Source organism: Clarias gariepinus, chromosome 27 (assembly GCF_024256425.1).
Source record: "Clarias gariepinus isolate MV-2021 ecotype Netherlands chromosome 27, CGAR_prim_01v2, whole genome shotgun sequence".
NCBI classification, from domain to species: domain Eukaryota; kingdom Metazoa; phylum Chordata; class Actinopteri; order Siluriformes; family Clariidae; genus Clarias; species Clarias gariepinus.
This window is the reverse complement of record NC_071126.1, coordinates 12,022,994-12,038,806: the sequence shown is the minus strand read 5'-3', so window position 1 is coordinate 12,038,806 and position 15,813 is coordinate 12,022,994. Positions and strand designations below refer to the sequence as shown.

The window sequence follows — 15,813 nt, the reverse complement described above, 5'->3', positions numbered from 1 at the left end:
TATTCATTAATTATATTTTACTGTAATATAGTCATTGGAAAATCTTTGTATATTCATGTTAATCTATTGATCAGAATTGTATTAACAGTATGAAAATGTGCCAGATGCATGTACTGTTTCTCATAGTGGCCACTTAATAAACTTTTATTGACTAATACGATTTATATTTTTCTTTTTCTTTTATATGCCATACAATACAAAACATCTGTCCTGTTAGAGTAAATATAATTAATTTACTCTCGTTTTCTCACGTAAGACAACTTGTAGGTTTAAGTCCTCAGAGTTGTTTTCTGCGAATTCTACGGTGCTTCTTTATGATGCTTTAATAGGTGGACCTGCTGACGAGCTTCTTGGAGGAGATTAGATGTATGGAAAACCCCGAAATGTATTATGTACGGGTATGCGTAAATAAAGAGAAGACTACATGCTGTGTCAGTCACTCAGCCGGAAAACCTCAAGATCCCCCACGTCCTTCATCGAGAGTTCCAGAAACATCGAGAGAACATTAGAGAGTGTAGAAGTTCTGAAAGTTTTAGTTTACGAAAGGAAACATGATCGACCAGTCTTCCGGCAGCAGTCTTGCTGCGCATGCGTTAAATGGAAACTTCTCCACGTTCTGGACTGTTCTAGAGGCTCAAGGAATGAACACACATCGGGGTGTGCAGTTTAAAGGAACTAACCATTTGATGTGATTAATTAGTTACCGTTTACATTACATTTCATTACCATGTTTATTCGTGTTAGCTTTTTTATCATTAAGAATTAGGTATTAGCTATCACGTCTTCTTTTTATTTTATTTGTATACCGTGAAATAGAGACAGACCACAAAAAAGATGCAGTTACCATGATATACAAAGCAGTTGAACTGAAGACAAGCAATAAATAAAGAGAACGTATGACATGTAAAAACTAGCAGGAGCTAGTTTTCACCTTGTCTAAGCTTTCTTGACATTAATAATAATAATAATAATAATAAAATGATATAGCATACTCTTAAAGAAGCCACTTTCATGCATCATAGGTTAAGTTGAGAGACCAAAAGTTGATCAGTTTATTTGGTAATGTTTTACTTCGTTGGAAATATTTTTTTTTTATGTATGTGCTAATTAACATGGACTATGTTGGTGCTTTTTGTGTTACAGTAGTACATCATATGTATAAATAAAATTAAATATACAGCACTTATACAGTGCAAAAGTCACGAGCCTACCCTCATTTCTTTATATTTTGCTTCCAAAGTGACAGTGTTTAAAATTTGAATTTGAAATTTTATTTATTTATTTATTTAAAGGACTTTTTGCATTTATTTATTTATTTATTTTTTTTTTTGGGCAAGTTTTGGCTGTCATTTTTTGTTCATGTCTTTTGTTCCCATGTCTTTAATTTAATCTGTATAATTTAATAAAATATGATATTAATAAATAAGGGGTGGCTCGATAAAATAATTTGTAGATACTCGATTGTGCACATCTGTTTAAAATATTTAATAAAACAAATATGTTCAATTGTGTTTTTGTATTGGATCAAAAAAAAAACGTAAGACTCCATCTAGAAATATTTTGTTTTTACTTCGGTTTAAATCCTCATCCGGTGGCCATGTGCCTGCTGGGTCGCGCATGCGCACTTTCTCTCAGTGACTACCGTTTTTTCTCGCGTTTTCTGTGGTGTACGTTTAATCCTTGATTTTGCCTGCAAAATGTACATACCCATTGTATATATTTTTATGTGCAATAGGCGCAGTGATTTTTGCAGTAGTTGAAATGTTTTGAGGTAAAAAAGAAAAAAAAAACAGTCACCGCTCATAGGCAAAAATAATTAAGCAACTATTAGACTACATTCTGTGCAAATCCGTTGTACAGTCTGTGTGTGCCAGCTGATAGCACGGACCCCTCAGGTCCTCAGCGTTCCGCATTGAGATTTCTAACTCTGTTTGAGCTTTAGAGAGAGTTAAAAACTTCTGGAAACGCAGGTATCTAGTTTGCGTAATAAAACATGACCAAGGCGTCCTCTGCCATTAAAGAAGTCGTTCTGCGCATGCGTGAAGAAACTGATTCACTGATCAGGACTGTTCTGGAACCGGAAAGAATAAAAACACACCGGGGTGTGTTTACAATGTTACATTACATGACATTACACTGTATATTTGTGTCACAAAACAGAAAACCCTTAATGTTTTATAAATAATTAGATATTAGCTATCTTTTGTTTATTTTATTTGTATACAATGTCAAAAAATTAATAAATAGAGGCAAACAACTACAGGTATATATAAGCAATAATAAGCAAAATAAACGTGTGATGTGGTTCTTTTTATTTGATGTGTGACTCAGATAAATTAATTAATCATAAATAGCAATTACTTCAATTATAAGTTTATTCACTTATGATTGTATTTATTGTTGTTACACTCTTTCAGCTGCTCCCATCAAGAGGTTGCCACGGTATGGTAGGCACGAAACCTACAGAGCCACCAATGCCCTTTGCTGTACTCATCTTTTGCTGTAGTCATTCTCACACATAAACTAAGCTTGTCATATTACTAAATGACCACAAAACTTCTTCATCCCAATTTAATATCCTATATTTGACTGGTCCAAGGAGCTCCAAACTAAAAAGAGTGGGTCAAACCTTTACATTAGACAGTGATCGCTTTGAACTGAACATCTTTGGTCTAGGCTTTTCAAATGTCAGCAGTAAGCTACAAGTTTACCACTGATGTCACAACATGAGTGACCATGGGAATGAAACGTAAATCAAATTGCTTTCTTTTTATTTTACTGGTACTTCCTTTTCCACTTTAGATCTGTGTGCATGGAGTTTGCATGTCCTTATGCTTGGTTTTCCTGTCTCTGGGTAATCTGGTTTTCTTCAACAGTCCAAAGACATGCAGAGTGGGTTAAATGGTGTTTCCAAATTGACCGTAGTGTGTGAATGTAGGCTCTAGGCTTCAGTAAAGAAAATGAATGAATCAATAAATTAATGAATGATACTACTTTCATCCAACAATGATATTAATAATATTATTACAGTATTTATTTATTCATTTCCATCAAAGCTCCAGCACTTTTCTTGTCTACCATACTGAATGATCATTGTTACCCGAAAAATATTTTGCTGGTCAATGCATAAGATAATTCTCTTATAAATTTAGGGCAAGCCTTGTGAAAACATCAGAATTCTTTATTGTGACAACTAAATCAAGATTAATAACATTTAGCTAATATTGTGGGCAAACTACTTCTGCGAAGCAAACTCTACCCACAGCTGTGACACTGACAGGCCCATGTGCCACTGACTGTCAGGAAGGTGCTTGATATGACTGACAGACACCTCCTGTATCTGCTTGACCCTAAATGGACACATGGTGTATGGGCAGAGACCGCCCTAAACCCATTTGTGCCTTCCCTATCCACCGTAGGGGTATTCCTTCTGGAACTTTCGGGATGGAAGTTTCAAGAAACGTGTCCTAAAAGTATAAAAAGACTGCACCAGGCCTACAGATCCGTAGATAGCACTCAAGAGAGAGCACGCAACTGACAAGACACTAGACGATTCACCACGAGCGGAGTATAACTCCATACACAAGAAGATTTATATATCTGTTCACAAAGAAGACCTTCGAAAAGGTAAGATGCTAAAACTAACTGAAGACCTATACTGGGATTTTAAAGTTACACTAAAAGTTACAGTATGGGTGACAATGGGAATGAAAATTAAATCATTTCAGAAAATTAATAATTTAAAACACTGATACATTTGTTAGGAACAAATTCTTTTGCATATAATTGTATAAATAATGTATTGTCAGTACTTTAAATTGACCTGTCTAATGTAATTTTTAAGATTAAACAAGATCAAATATTATTGATACAATAAATCTTTGCTAAAAAGCTATAATATATTTGGTATTCTTTCAATGCTTTCTGTATTTTGAATGCAATATTGATGCAAGGTTTCTAACTTTAATTATGAAATGAGAAAGGTCAGGCAGCAAGCACATGGCACAGGCCATATGGCAATATGGCTGCCTGGCAGCTGCAGCCAGTAGTTGAAAGTCCACCAACTATAAAATGTGTATAAGCCAGAATAGATGGATTGAATTGCAGCCCCAAGTAATAACTCAACAGAAGTGGTAATTCACATAATTAATAATTTTTATATCCATATAAAGAAACTTTGAACATTTCTCCCCTATTCACAGGTGTAACATGTCAGTTGGTGTCACATTTCTAAAGGAATTATTACAGCAGCTGCCTTACATCTTATTAGCCTCTTTCCTTTCACCCTTTTAGAATCACTAGGAAATAATTTAAGATTAAAATAGCAGTCATTTTTAAATAAAAGAATATAAAAAAGAAAAAGAAAATCATAACAATATTATTATTTATAAGATTATTTACAGATTTTTCATTAGTGTCTATGCCTTTTGATATTATAAATGTGTTATTCTTACGCATATATTAAAATTATAGCATTATCTTTAGAAAAGAGTAATTAAAATAAGGTAAATGTATATTTCAGACTTAAAAATACTGTAAAATAATACCTAAATTACATAAATAATTGATATATTTTTATATTCTTTTTATTATATTTTCCATATATTAACATAGATGCCTGAGAAAGCTGCACAACCCATGATGGAAGAGGAAGTGGAGACTTTTGCCTTTCAGGCAGAAATTGCTCAGCTGATGTCTCTGATCATCAACACTTTCTATTCTAACAAGGAAATATTCCTCAGAGAACTTATCTCTAACTCTTCTGATGTAAGTTAATACTCATATTAAATTTAAGGAGGACAAAAAGGTTAGTAAATGAAACACATGGTTTTCTAAATTTATAATAATTTTGGTTTATGTCATGTTTGCAGGCCTTGGACAAGATCAGATATGAAAGTTTAACAGATCCAAGCAAACTTGATTCCTGCAAGGATTTGAAGATTGACATCATTCCCGACCAGAAGGATCGCACACTGACCATCATCGACACTGGCATTGGCATGACTAAAGCTGATCTCATCAATAACTTAGGAACCATTGCCAAATCTGGAACCAAGGCATTCATGGAGGCTCTGCAGGCGGGAGCTGACATCTCTATGATTGGTCAGTTTGGCGTGGGTTTCTACTCTGCCTACCTGGTAGCTGAGAAAGTCACTGTTATTACCAAACACAACGATGATGAGCAGTATATCTGGGAATCAGCCGCAGGGGGCTCCTTTACAGTGAGGCCTGATAATGGTAAGATTTCTTTACAAATTATCTATCTATGTATATATCTATCTAAAATGGCCACTTATTTTAACTTTTTTTTTATTTACAGGCGCACCACTGGGTCGTGGCACAAAGGTGATTCTTCATCTGAAAGAGGACCAGTCAGAATATACAGAGGAGAAACGTATTAAGGAGGTTGTGAAGAAGCACTCTCAGTTCATCGGCTACCCAATCACTCTGTTTGTAAGTATACTATAAGTATACTATAATTCTCTTTATTTCTTTCCCCCTCTTTAAATTTAACAGGGATTTAATATTGATTTTTCTAATCATCTTACCGTAGATTGAGAAACAGAGAGAAAAAGAAGTTGATCTAGAAGAAGGAGAGCAGGAGGAGGAAGTTCCAGCTGGTGATGACAAGGATAAACCAAATATTGAGGATGTAGGAGCTGATGAGGATGAGGACAGCAAGGATGGCAAAAACAAAAGGAAGAAAAAGATCAAGGAAAAGTACACTGATGCTCAGGAGCTAAACAAGACCAAACCTATCTGGACCCGTAATCCTGATGACATCACCAATGAGGAATATGGAGAGTTCTACAAGAGCCTTACTAATGACTGGGAAGATCACCTTGCAGTCAAGGTTAGTTAATATTAATAAATAAAAAAAATAAAAAAAAATGTATATGCTTAATATATTTGACAGATTTTTATATATAAATATGTACATAGCACTTCTCAGTAGAGGGCCAACTGGAGTTCCGTGCTCTGCTGTTTGTCCCAAGAAGAGCAGCTTTTGACCTCTTTGAGAATAAGAAGAAAAGAAACAACATCAAGCTCTATGTGCGCAGAGTCTTTATTATGGATAACTGTGAAGAGCTAATACCTGAGTATCTCAGTAAGTGTGCCAAAATATCACTTGATTTTTGTAACAATTAGATCTTAATAGAAAAATACAGTAAGATGGTAGAATGGCCCATTTCATAACATACTTTTTATTTAATTTGATTTTGGAAAGGGTGTGGGTATCCAATGAATTGTACAAGCTTACAATTAAATGTTTTTTTCCAGGCACCCAATAAAAGTATGAATTATAGATATTATGAATTATAGATATGCACTTTACATTGCTGTACATTTTTAACTTGTATCTTTAAAAATGTCCTATTTAGACTTTATCAAGGGTGTGGTAGACTCTGAGGATCTGCCCCTAAACATTTCCAGAGAGATGCTGCAACAGAGCAAGATTCTTAAAGTCATCCGAAAGAACCTGGTCAAGAAGTGCCTTGAGCTCTTCACCGAAATCTCTGAGGACAAGGACAACTACAAGAAGTACTATGAGCAGTTTTCCAAAAATATCAAGGTAGATTTACATTAATTCTAAGTAAATGTATTTTTATTACCATATATATTACATTTACAAAATGAAAACTTTTCTGTTCTGTTCATATTTTTAGCTTGGTATTCATGAAGACTCTCAGAACCGCAAGAAGCTCTCAGAGCTTTTGCGCTACTATACTTCTAACTCTGCAGATGAGATGGTGTCTCTCAAGGACTATGCCTCTCGCATGAAGGAGAACCAGAAGCACATCTATTACATCACTGGTTAGTACCAGACTGTGATTTAGGTATATAACACATTAACACTGTCTTAAATACAACTTAATTAAAGCATCTTTTCCCACTTCCAAAGGTGAGACAAAGGAACAAGTGGCCAACTCAGCCTTTGTCGAACGGTTGCGCAAAGCTGGCTTGGAGGTGATCTACATGATTGAGCCCATTGATGAGTACTGTGTTCAGCAGCTTAAGGAATATGATGGCAAAACCTTGGTGTCAGTGACCAAGGAGGGTCTGGAGCTGCCTGAGGATGAAGAAGAAAAGAAAACGCAGGAAGAGCTTAAATCCAAATTTGAAAGCCTTTGCAAGATCATGAAGGATATTTTAGATAAAAAGATTGAAAAGGTAAAACAGAACACTGTAATTATAAAGGATGTTCAAATATAGTGATCATTATTCAACATTTTTAATCATGCTTCCTTATTCCTCCTAATAAGGTTGTTGTGTCCAACCGCCTGGTTGCCTCCCCCTGCTGCATTGTGACCAGTACATACGGCTGGACAGCCAACATGGAGAGGATCATGAAGTCTCAGGCCTTGAGGGACAATTCTACTATGGGTTACATGACGGCTAAGAAGCACCTGGAGATCAACCCTTTGCACCCGATTATCGAGACTCTTAGAGAGAAGGCAGAGGCTGACAAGAATGACAAAGCTGTGAAAGACCTTGTGATACTGCTGTTTGAAACCGCTTTGCTGTCTTCTGGATTCACCCTGGAGGACCCACAGACACATGCCAACCGTATCTACAGGATGATCAAACTTGGTCTAGGTGTGTTATTATACTTGATTGATGCTTAAAAATGTAACATAATAGGTAGAATTTCTAATACGCATCTTTCACCCTATCGCAGGCATTGATGACGATGATTCGGCGGTGGAGGATATCATTCAGCCTAGTGAGGAAGACATGCCAGTTCTGGAGGGTGATGAAGACACGTCGCGGATGGAGGAAGTTGACTGAGATTTCAAGCTTGTATGTACTGTAGAAAAATAAAATGTTAATGCATTTATCTGGAAATACATTCTTATGGCAGTTTTTGTCAGCTTTGTAACAAGTAAAGGCTTTATGGAGGATCCGTTTGTAACTAGCCTATTTAATCTTTTTTCCTTTGAAATGTAGTGTTTTATTTTTATTTTTGGCTTTTTGATTTAGTCATGAGAAATTTCTGCTGTTTTTAAGTTTAAAAGTTTTTTATTAAAAGAAATATGGAACTTAATATTTTTAATAAAATATTATTTATAAAGCAATGAAAAGGCTGTCCAGAGTGATGTTGTTCCTCGTGGAAAATTAAAGTGTTCAACTTTCCAAACTTAGCCTATCGTTATTATTCCCAAACTATACATCAATTAAGATGTATAAACCACTGCAATTTAGATTTCAAGAAGCTCTGATGATGACTGACGCACTGACAGGTAAGACCTGCCTAGCGCGCAACAAAGCGTGCGCCGCGAAGATTCGAGATGTTTCTCGAGCAGGCCCGTTTCTCGAACACTCGGTGGAAGCGCTCTATATAAAGCCGCGCGCGCTGCTCCTCCTCAGTGCACACTCGTCCTTTCCGACAGGCTTCGAAAGCAGTTGCGATAAAAGTCCTCAGCGTTCCACATTAAAAGATCCTTAACGGTCAAGGTAAGGCTCTGGGCATTTTTACGGCATACATGCTATTAATTCGGTTAACTTTAACACATCAATGTCATAACCAGGGCGTAGCGTAAAAATGTGCTCGCGAGTTCGAGAAAACATTTTATACGTTATTAAAATAGAATCAGTTTAACGTTAATGTAATGTCCTGAGGTGTTAAGGGGTGGAGAGGTTTTCATAGCTTGCTAGTTAGCTAGCCGGTCTGACAGATGATTTGCTAGATTGAGAGAAAAATTATTTTTACCATGGGGATATGAAACACCCTTCCTTTAGGGTGGAAAACAAGGTGAAGGTAAACAACATCTTGAGCTTTGTGTCAAAACAAAGCTGTCTATTTGTAATCGGGAAACAATGATCCGTGTGTCTGTTAATATTTATTATGTGTCATATGTAAAAGTTAGTTTTAATAGTTTTTTAACCTGACTACTAACCAAGTTCACCTACAAAATAACGAAAATCGATTGCCTAAGTAACTTAACTATTGACAGAATACACCTAACTTAAAAATTGTGTAATTTAACTTGATAAGTATAACTAATGCTTCACCGGGCGTATAACTTAAATTAGTCCGCTCGGGTGAAATAACCGCCGAATTACTTATGTTCAATGTAGTCCTTATTAAAAGATGTGCCCGGTGCGGCTCATGGCGTGAGACTGTGGAGCTTTCTAGAAGGGTGTAGTTAATCGCGGCAGCCGGTAGGGGGCGCGTGCGCACCGCTGCACCAGTCAAGACCTGTGGTCGTGGATTGTTCTGGAAATTAATCTATACACATAATCCGCTGTGGCGACCCTCTTGTCGGGAGCAGCCGAAAGACCAACAACATGAAAACCTAATACCTTCAGCTTAACTAGGATATTATTTTAACCTTTTGACTTTCCTCAGCTAATCAAAAGCAACCAGTTGGGTTCAGGCTTTCGCCATAGTACATCGAACCAAATGGTTAAACTGATGAGTATGTACAGTAATAGGATTCGTGTCTTATGTTGAAGAACAAACACATCCCTTATCACGTATACCTAATTATATACATGTAACATTTTGTCTCTGCACAAATAGTGCATTTTGCTTTCTAGGAACATAATTGAAAATAAAGCATGTTATGTTAATGGTCTTACCTTAAATCTTCTATATGAAAAGCAGAAATTTGGTTTCTGTTGCCAGTGGTTTGTCACAACCATTTGTCACAGGTATTTTACAGAATGTAACAGTAGGTAGCCTTGTGAGCATGTCACAGGCTTTCCTCGCCATCTGTAACAGTAGGCAGCATCGTCATCAACTTTTACTATTACTGTAAGGTAATAATATATTTTCATTTGATTACCAGATCATCATTAGGTGTATGGTGGAGCTTTTGGGTAAACTACTAGCTGTGTCGTTAAAAAAACAGTATGGTTTTACTTTCTGTTGGACAGTTGCTCAAACACGTCCATTGACTCTTGGATTTAAGTTTAGTGGTGTATTACATCTCAGTGATCTTCCTGTCTCATACAGATGCCTGAAGCACACGACCAGCCAATGGAGGAGGACACAGAGACCTTTGCATTCCAGGCAGAAATTGCCCAGCTGATGTCACTGATCATCAACACATTCTACTCAAACAAAGAAATCTTTCTCAGGGAGCTGATCTCCAACTCCTCCGATGTAAGCAATGATCCAGATATCATCATGTAATAAGAAATACAATGTTGCATGAAAAAAAAAAAAGATGTACTCTACCGTCTTGAAACCAAATGAAAACGAAACGCTAGACATAATTTTGTATAAACGTTTCCTTGTTGTTTTTATTTTAATTTAGGCATTGGACAAAATCCGATATGAGAGTCTGACAGACCCAAGTAAGCTTGATTCTGGAAAAGACCTGAAGATCGAAATCATTCCCAACAAAGAGGATCGCACACTGACCATCATTGACACTGGCATTGGGATGACTAAAGCTGACCTTATCAACAACTTGGGGACCATTGCCAAATCTGGAACCAAGGCATTCATGGAGGCTCTGCAGGCTGGAGCTGACATCTCTATGATTGGTCAGTTTGGCGTGGGTTTTTACTCTGCCTACCTGGTAGCTGAGAAAGTCACGGTTATCACCAAACACAACGATGATGAACAGTATGCATGGGAATCATCTGCTGGCGGCTCGTTCACTGTGAAGGTGGACAGCTGTAAGTAACACTGCACTTTATATATACAATTTGTTTTAACTGTTAAAAGTTTCTTCTATTACAAAACAGAAAACAGCATTGCTGAGTGTTTGTCATGCACTAGAAACTTTTATTTCTAGTATTTAAGGAATGATTGCTATGTTTAGCATTTTATGTTGTAACAAAAAAGAAAAGATCATAAGTGTGATAAAGCTGTTACATAAATATGATTACTGTCTTAGATATTTGTGCAATTATTAAATAAATATTCATGTTTTTATAGCTGAACCAATTAAGCGTGGCACCAAGGTAGTTTTGCATTTGAAGGAGGATCAGACAGAATACATTGAGGAGAGGCGTATTAAGGAGATCGTAAAGAAGCACTCTCAGTTTATTGGCTACCCCATCACGTTATATGTAAGTAGCTATTGTAATTAAAATTAATATTTAACCTATATTTAATATATTAGCTTTTGTGTTTTGTTGTGTAAATCTATTAAGTTTTCTTATGGTTAACCTTGATTTGTTTTCGTAATGTACAGGTGGAGAAAGAACGGGACAAGGAGGTGAGTGATGATGAGGCTGAAGAAGAGAAAGAAAAGGATAAAAATGAAGAGGAAGGAGAGAAAGATGAGGATAAGCCAGAGATTGAAGATGTTGGTTCAGATGATGAGGACCATGACAAAAGTACTGATAAGAAGAAGAAGAAAATCAAGGAGAAGTATATTGATCAGGAAGAGCTCAATAAGACAAAGCCTTTGTGGACCCGCAACCCTGATGACATCACTAATGAAGAGTATGGAGAATTTTACAAGAGCCTCACAAATGATTGGGAGGATCACCTTGCTGTTAAGGTAAGTTCTTAAACCATCTTTGTGCCATGGCATAAGTGTGATGATCATTATAACTACTAATTTATCATTTTTTATCACATTTATTACTCATCACATCTCAGCACTAACTTCTGCTTCTTCTTGTAGCATTTTTCAGTTGAAGGGCAGCTGGAGTTTCGTGCCCTGCTCTTTGTACCTCGCAGAGCTCCTTTTGATCTTTTTGAGAATAAGAAAAAGAAGAACAACATTAAGCTCTATGTTCGCAGAGTCTTCATCATGGACAACTGTGATGAACTCATTCCAGAGTATCTCAGTAAGTTAATAGGTGATATCTAAAAAATTGTACACATATTCTGTTAAATGCCTCTAATACAGCATATAAAAGTAGGAATTATAGATATTAATGCATTTATTGCTTTATGTTTCTAATGTTTTTATTTAATATTTTCTTTAGACTTTATCAAGGGTGTAGTAGACTCTGAGGACTTGCCTCTAAACATCTCCAGAGAAATGCTGCAACAGAGTAAGATCCTTAAAGTCATTCGAAAGAACCTCGTAAAGAAGTGCCTTGAGCTCTTCACTGAACTTTCTGAAGACAAGGACAACTACAAGAAGTATTATGAACAGTTCTCCAAGAATATCAAGGTATGTTGCTGAAGTTAAGCAATTCAGTTTCTTTTTCATGCATTAAATGATACTATATTTAATTGTTGTAAATAGCTGCTTTGTGACAGTCACCATTTGTGCTATATAAATAAAAATTGAATTAAATAAATAGTTGCCACTTTAAAGTCATTTAGACCCGTAGTAAAAATTGCACGAAACCTTACATTGGCCTGTATTAAACTCCTGTGTTAAAGGACTTAAGGACTGTTATTTTTAATTGTGAAATACCAGTTTCAGAGAATCAACACAGGAAATTTTTCATTAGGTCTGATTGGGGGAAAAAACACTGCTCATATTCTTTAGAACTGTAATTGAAGAAGGCTACCATATGCCCCATTCATTGCATGTCATCTGATTGCCATCTGTTTCCTGGTTTGATCCTGTAAACCTGCCCAAAGCTGATTAGCGCTCATGCAGGCTTCTAATACACTGAAAACTGCTTGTCATTTTTAAATAATATTTGCGTATTCACTATCCAACAGCTTGGTATTCATGAGGACTCTCAGAATAGAAAGAAACTGTCTGAGCTGCTGCGCTACTACACCTCGGCCTCAGGGGATGAGATGGTGTCCCTTAAAGATTACGTCACCCGCATGAAGGACACCCAAAAGCATATCTACTACATTACTGGTGAGGACTTTAACAGGAACACTGTAAATATAATTTAGTTTTGAATCAGGAATGTATGTTTACGATGTTTAGAGCTTTGTTTTAGAGCTTTGTTTTAAAGTGCATTGTTAAATGTTTCCAGGTGAGACCAAAGAACAGGTGGCCAACTCTGCTTTTGTGGAACGCTTGCGCAAAGCTGGCCTTGAGGTGATCTACATGATTGAACCCATAGATGAATACTGTGTTCAGCAGCTAAAGGAATTTGAGGGCAAAAACCTGGTGTCAGTTACCAAGGAAGGGCTGGAACTGCCTGAGGATGAGGAGGAAAAGAAAAAGCAGGAGGAGAAGAAGGCACAGTTTGAGAATCTGTGCAAAATTATGAAGGACATCCTTGAAAAGAAGGTGGAGAAGGTAAAAAAAAAACTGCAAAAAAAATAATAATAATAATTTGACCAGTTCAGTGATGCATTTTTTGATGAATTAGTAGATCTCTTTTAATGATTAATTAATTTTTCTTCTTCCAGGTTACTGTCTCCAACCGTCTGGTTGCTTCCCCTTGCTGTATTGTGACTAGTACATATGGTTGGACGGCCAACATGGAGAGGATCATGAAAGCCCAGGCGCTGAGAGACAACTCCACCATGGGCTACATGGCTGCCAAAAAGCATCTAGAGATCAACCCAGATCACCCAATCATTGAAACCTTGCGGCAAAAAGCAGAGGCTGACAAGAATGACAAGTCTGTAAAGGATCTGGTCATCTTGCTATTCGAGACTGCACTGCTCTCATCAGGGTTCACTCTTGATGATCCTCAAACACATTCAAACCGCATCTATAGGATGATCAAGCTGGGCTTGGGTAAGAAATACAGCATGTCAAATACACAAGATTGGTCCAGCAAACCTCACCCAACCAAGCTCATTTAAAAATGAGAATATATAATGTATGTGTATTTAATTATCCGGACCTTTCCGTTTTAGGAATTGATGAGGATGACCTGTCAACCGAAGAGCCCAGCTCTGCTCCGATTGAGGAAATGCCCCCCTTGGAAGGGGACGATGACACATCTCGCATGGAGGAAGTTGATTAAAACTGCTTTCAGTTCATAGTTCTGTATAAATTGTACAGGTTTAAACGGGTGGGCTTGAGATTGCACCACGGCGGCTGCAGTTGTATAGTTTGTGACAGTTAATAGAAATGTGACTGCATGAGTTCCCATGTGTTAAAAGATGCATGTATTCATCAGTAAGACTGTATCTAAAAATAAGGGCATAGTTGTCCAGACACTGATTGTCTAAATGTAATAATTGCAAACTCTTAGACTCAACCTGTGCCTGAAAATGTAGATCAGTGTATAAAGAATAAGTGAATGATGGTCACATGGAACACTCAAGTACTTGAAATAGTTATGTTGGAGACTGCTACTTGGTTGTGCAGCTGTACCTGGCCAGGTGCCTGGGTGCTGATTAAGCCCACTTTGGATCGATTCTGATTTTTTTTTCCTGATGTTCTTGCCCTCTTCCTGACTGTTCTGTTATCAGGATTGTTGATTATAGGTGCGCCTGTTCTGTTTTCTTTCCCTGTTTGCTTTTATTTGTAATAGGTTGTATGCATTTTTATATTTATTTTCATTCCACAGTTTTTTTTGGAAAGTGTAATAAAGTGTCTCTAACACTGTAACTTTGTTGTTAAAAGTCCAAATAAATTTGATTTAAAATAAGCGATTGACTTTGTCTTTCATTTAAAATGCTGCAGACAGCTGCCTTGATTAATGGAATAGTTAAGCAAGGAACTGCATTATAGGTACATGAACGCAGCTCCATATGGCAATGCCATGTTATATTGCTGTGATAACTGGTCTAATCATGGTCCATTTCCATTAATAGATGATGGGGTGGAGTGGGATTTGGTCTTGAGCCATGCTGGAGGTGAGATGTGTTGCTGTGGGCAGAGCATCTGAGGCTAAGACTGGAGGGGGGTGACACATGCTGTCTAACAGATGGGTTATGTAGAGTTCATTCTACATGACAAAGTCTGCGTATGTAGAAGATAAATTTGATAATTGAGAGATGCATGTATAATCTTCATAAATATAAACTAACACTAACACGTGAGTACATGACATCAAACCATAAATAAAGATTGGCAATATTCATGTCAGGTCCTCAAATGCTTTTTCAGTTCTTATTTTAAACAGCAGATGGCACCAGAACACATACTTCCCCCCTTTCATCTTAAGATAAAGCATGAATCATAACAATAATAGTTATTAATAGTGACCAAATAAAGGGCTAACATCTGAACATTAAAAAATGTTTCCTTTGGGTATTCTGGTTTCCTCCCAGTCCAAAGACATGCAAGATAGTCTAATAGGTGTTCCCAAATCGTCCATAGTGTGTGCTCTGCGATTGATTGGCACCCTGTCCAAGCTGTCCCCCACCTTGTGCCCTAAGTCTCCTGGGATAGGGCAAAGGTGCCCCTGTACAGGATAAGTGGTATAGAAAATGAATGAACTAATGGTTATGATTTGTACCACTGTAGCCAATCATGGATGGACAAAAGTCATGGACCTCAACCTTGTGCAAAAGGGGTGTTGTTGTTATTAAATAAAAAAAATAAACAGTATGTCTTATAACATTTGCAATTTCATTGATTACAAAACTAAATGTTGTGTAGTCAATGTTTCCTTAAAATCCTAAAATCATTAGCAACCCAACCATGGTAGATTGACAGTATTACAAGAATTGATGTAAGGGTTAGGGTAAAAGCATATAAAAACACTTGTCTGGGGATGCAACCTACCAGCCGGTATGATGATGTGTGATCATTCATCTTCTATACCACTTATCCTGTGCAGGGCCGCAGGGAACCTGGAGCCTATCCTACAGGACTTAAGACACGGGACGTCGTACATCATGGACAGGGTGCCAGTCCATCATAGGGCACACACACACACAAACACACTACAGTCAATTTGGGAGCGCCTATTAATCTAATTTGCATGTTTTTCAACTGTGAAAGAAAACTGGAGTACCGGGATAAAACTAACCAAGCACAGGGAGACCATGCAAATTACACACACACACACACACAC

At 37.0% G+C, this 15,813-nt stretch overlaps 2 protein-coding genes across 3 annotated transcripts; both read left to right on the top strand.

Annotated features, from left to right (window-relative positions):
- Positions 1 to 3,422: 3,422 nt before the first annotated feature.
- hsp90aa1.1 (heat shock protein 90, alpha (cytosolic), class A member 1, tandem duplicate 1) lies at positions 3,423 to 8,064 on the top strand. The gene is made up of 11 exons (XM_053489070.1): positions 3,423 to 3,627; positions 4,615 to 4,767; positions 4,872 to 5,238; positions 5,321 to 5,454; positions 5,555 to 5,854; positions 5,944 to 6,109; positions 6,384 to 6,574; positions 6,669 to 6,816; positions 6,905 to 7,173; positions 7,266 to 7,599; positions 7,682 to 8,064. Exons 2-11 carry the CDS (start codon positions 4,615 to 4,617, stop codon positions 7,789 to 7,791), a joined length of 2,172 nt encoding a protein of 723 aa, XP_053345045.1. The 5' UTR covers positions 3,423 to 3,627; the 3' UTR covers positions 7,792 to 8,064.
- Positions 8,065 to 8,281: 217 nt separating this feature from the next.
- On the top strand, positions 8,282 to 14,361 carry hsp90aa1.2 (heat shock protein 90, alpha (cytosolic), class A member 1, tandem duplicate 2). Of its 2 annotated transcripts, none has more exons than XM_053489068.1 (11): positions 8,282 to 8,457; positions 9,962 to 10,111; positions 10,266 to 10,632; positions 10,895 to 11,028; positions 11,154 to 11,465; positions 11,592 to 11,757; positions 11,899 to 12,089; positions 12,593 to 12,740; positions 12,862 to 13,130; positions 13,244 to 13,577; positions 13,700 to 14,361. In XM_053489068.1, exons 2-11 carry the CDS (start codon positions 9,962 to 9,964, stop codon positions 13,807 to 13,809), a joined length of 2,181 nt encoding a protein of 726 aa, XP_053345043.1. In that variant the 5' UTR covers positions 8,282 to 8,457; the 3' UTR covers positions 13,810 to 14,361. The 2 variants fall into 2 exon arrangements, with proteins under 2 accessions (XP_053345043.1, XP_053345042.1); XM_053489067.1 differs by lacking the exon at positions 8,282 to 8,457 and adding an exon at positions 8,676 to 8,761.
- The last annotated feature ends 1,452 nt before the right edge of the window (positions 14,362 to 15,813 follow it).

What these genes read in the sequence shown, in the direction of transcription:
- hsp90aa1.1 (XM_053489070.1), top strand. Translation starts at nt 4,615, where the DNA reads ATGCCTGAGAAAGCTGCACAACCCATGATGGAAGAGGAAGTGGAGACT. An exon ending in GCTACCCAATCACTCTGTTT is followed by an intron (nt 5,455 to 5,554) that starts GTAAGTATACTA and finishes ATCTTACCGTAG; the next exon opens with ATTGAGAAACAGAGAGAAAA. An exon ending in TAGATAAAAAGATTGAAAAG is followed by an intron (nt 7,174 to 7,265) that starts GTAAAACAGAAC and finishes CCTCCTAATAAG; the next exon opens with GTTGTTGTGTCCAACCGCCT.
- hsp90aa1.2 (XM_053489067.1), top strand. Translation starts at nt 8,723, where the DNA reads ATGAAACACCCTTCCTTTAGGGTGGAAAACAAGGTGAAG. An exon ending in TGATCTCCAACTCCTCCGAT is followed by an intron (nt 10,112 to 10,265) that starts GTAAGCAATGAT and finishes ATTTTAATTTAG; the next exon opens with GCATTGGACAAAATCCGATA. An exon ending in GATGATCAAGCTGGGCTTGG is followed by an intron (nt 13,578 to 13,699) that starts GTAAGAAATACA and finishes TTTCCGTTTTAG; the next exon opens with GAATTGATGAGGATGACCTG.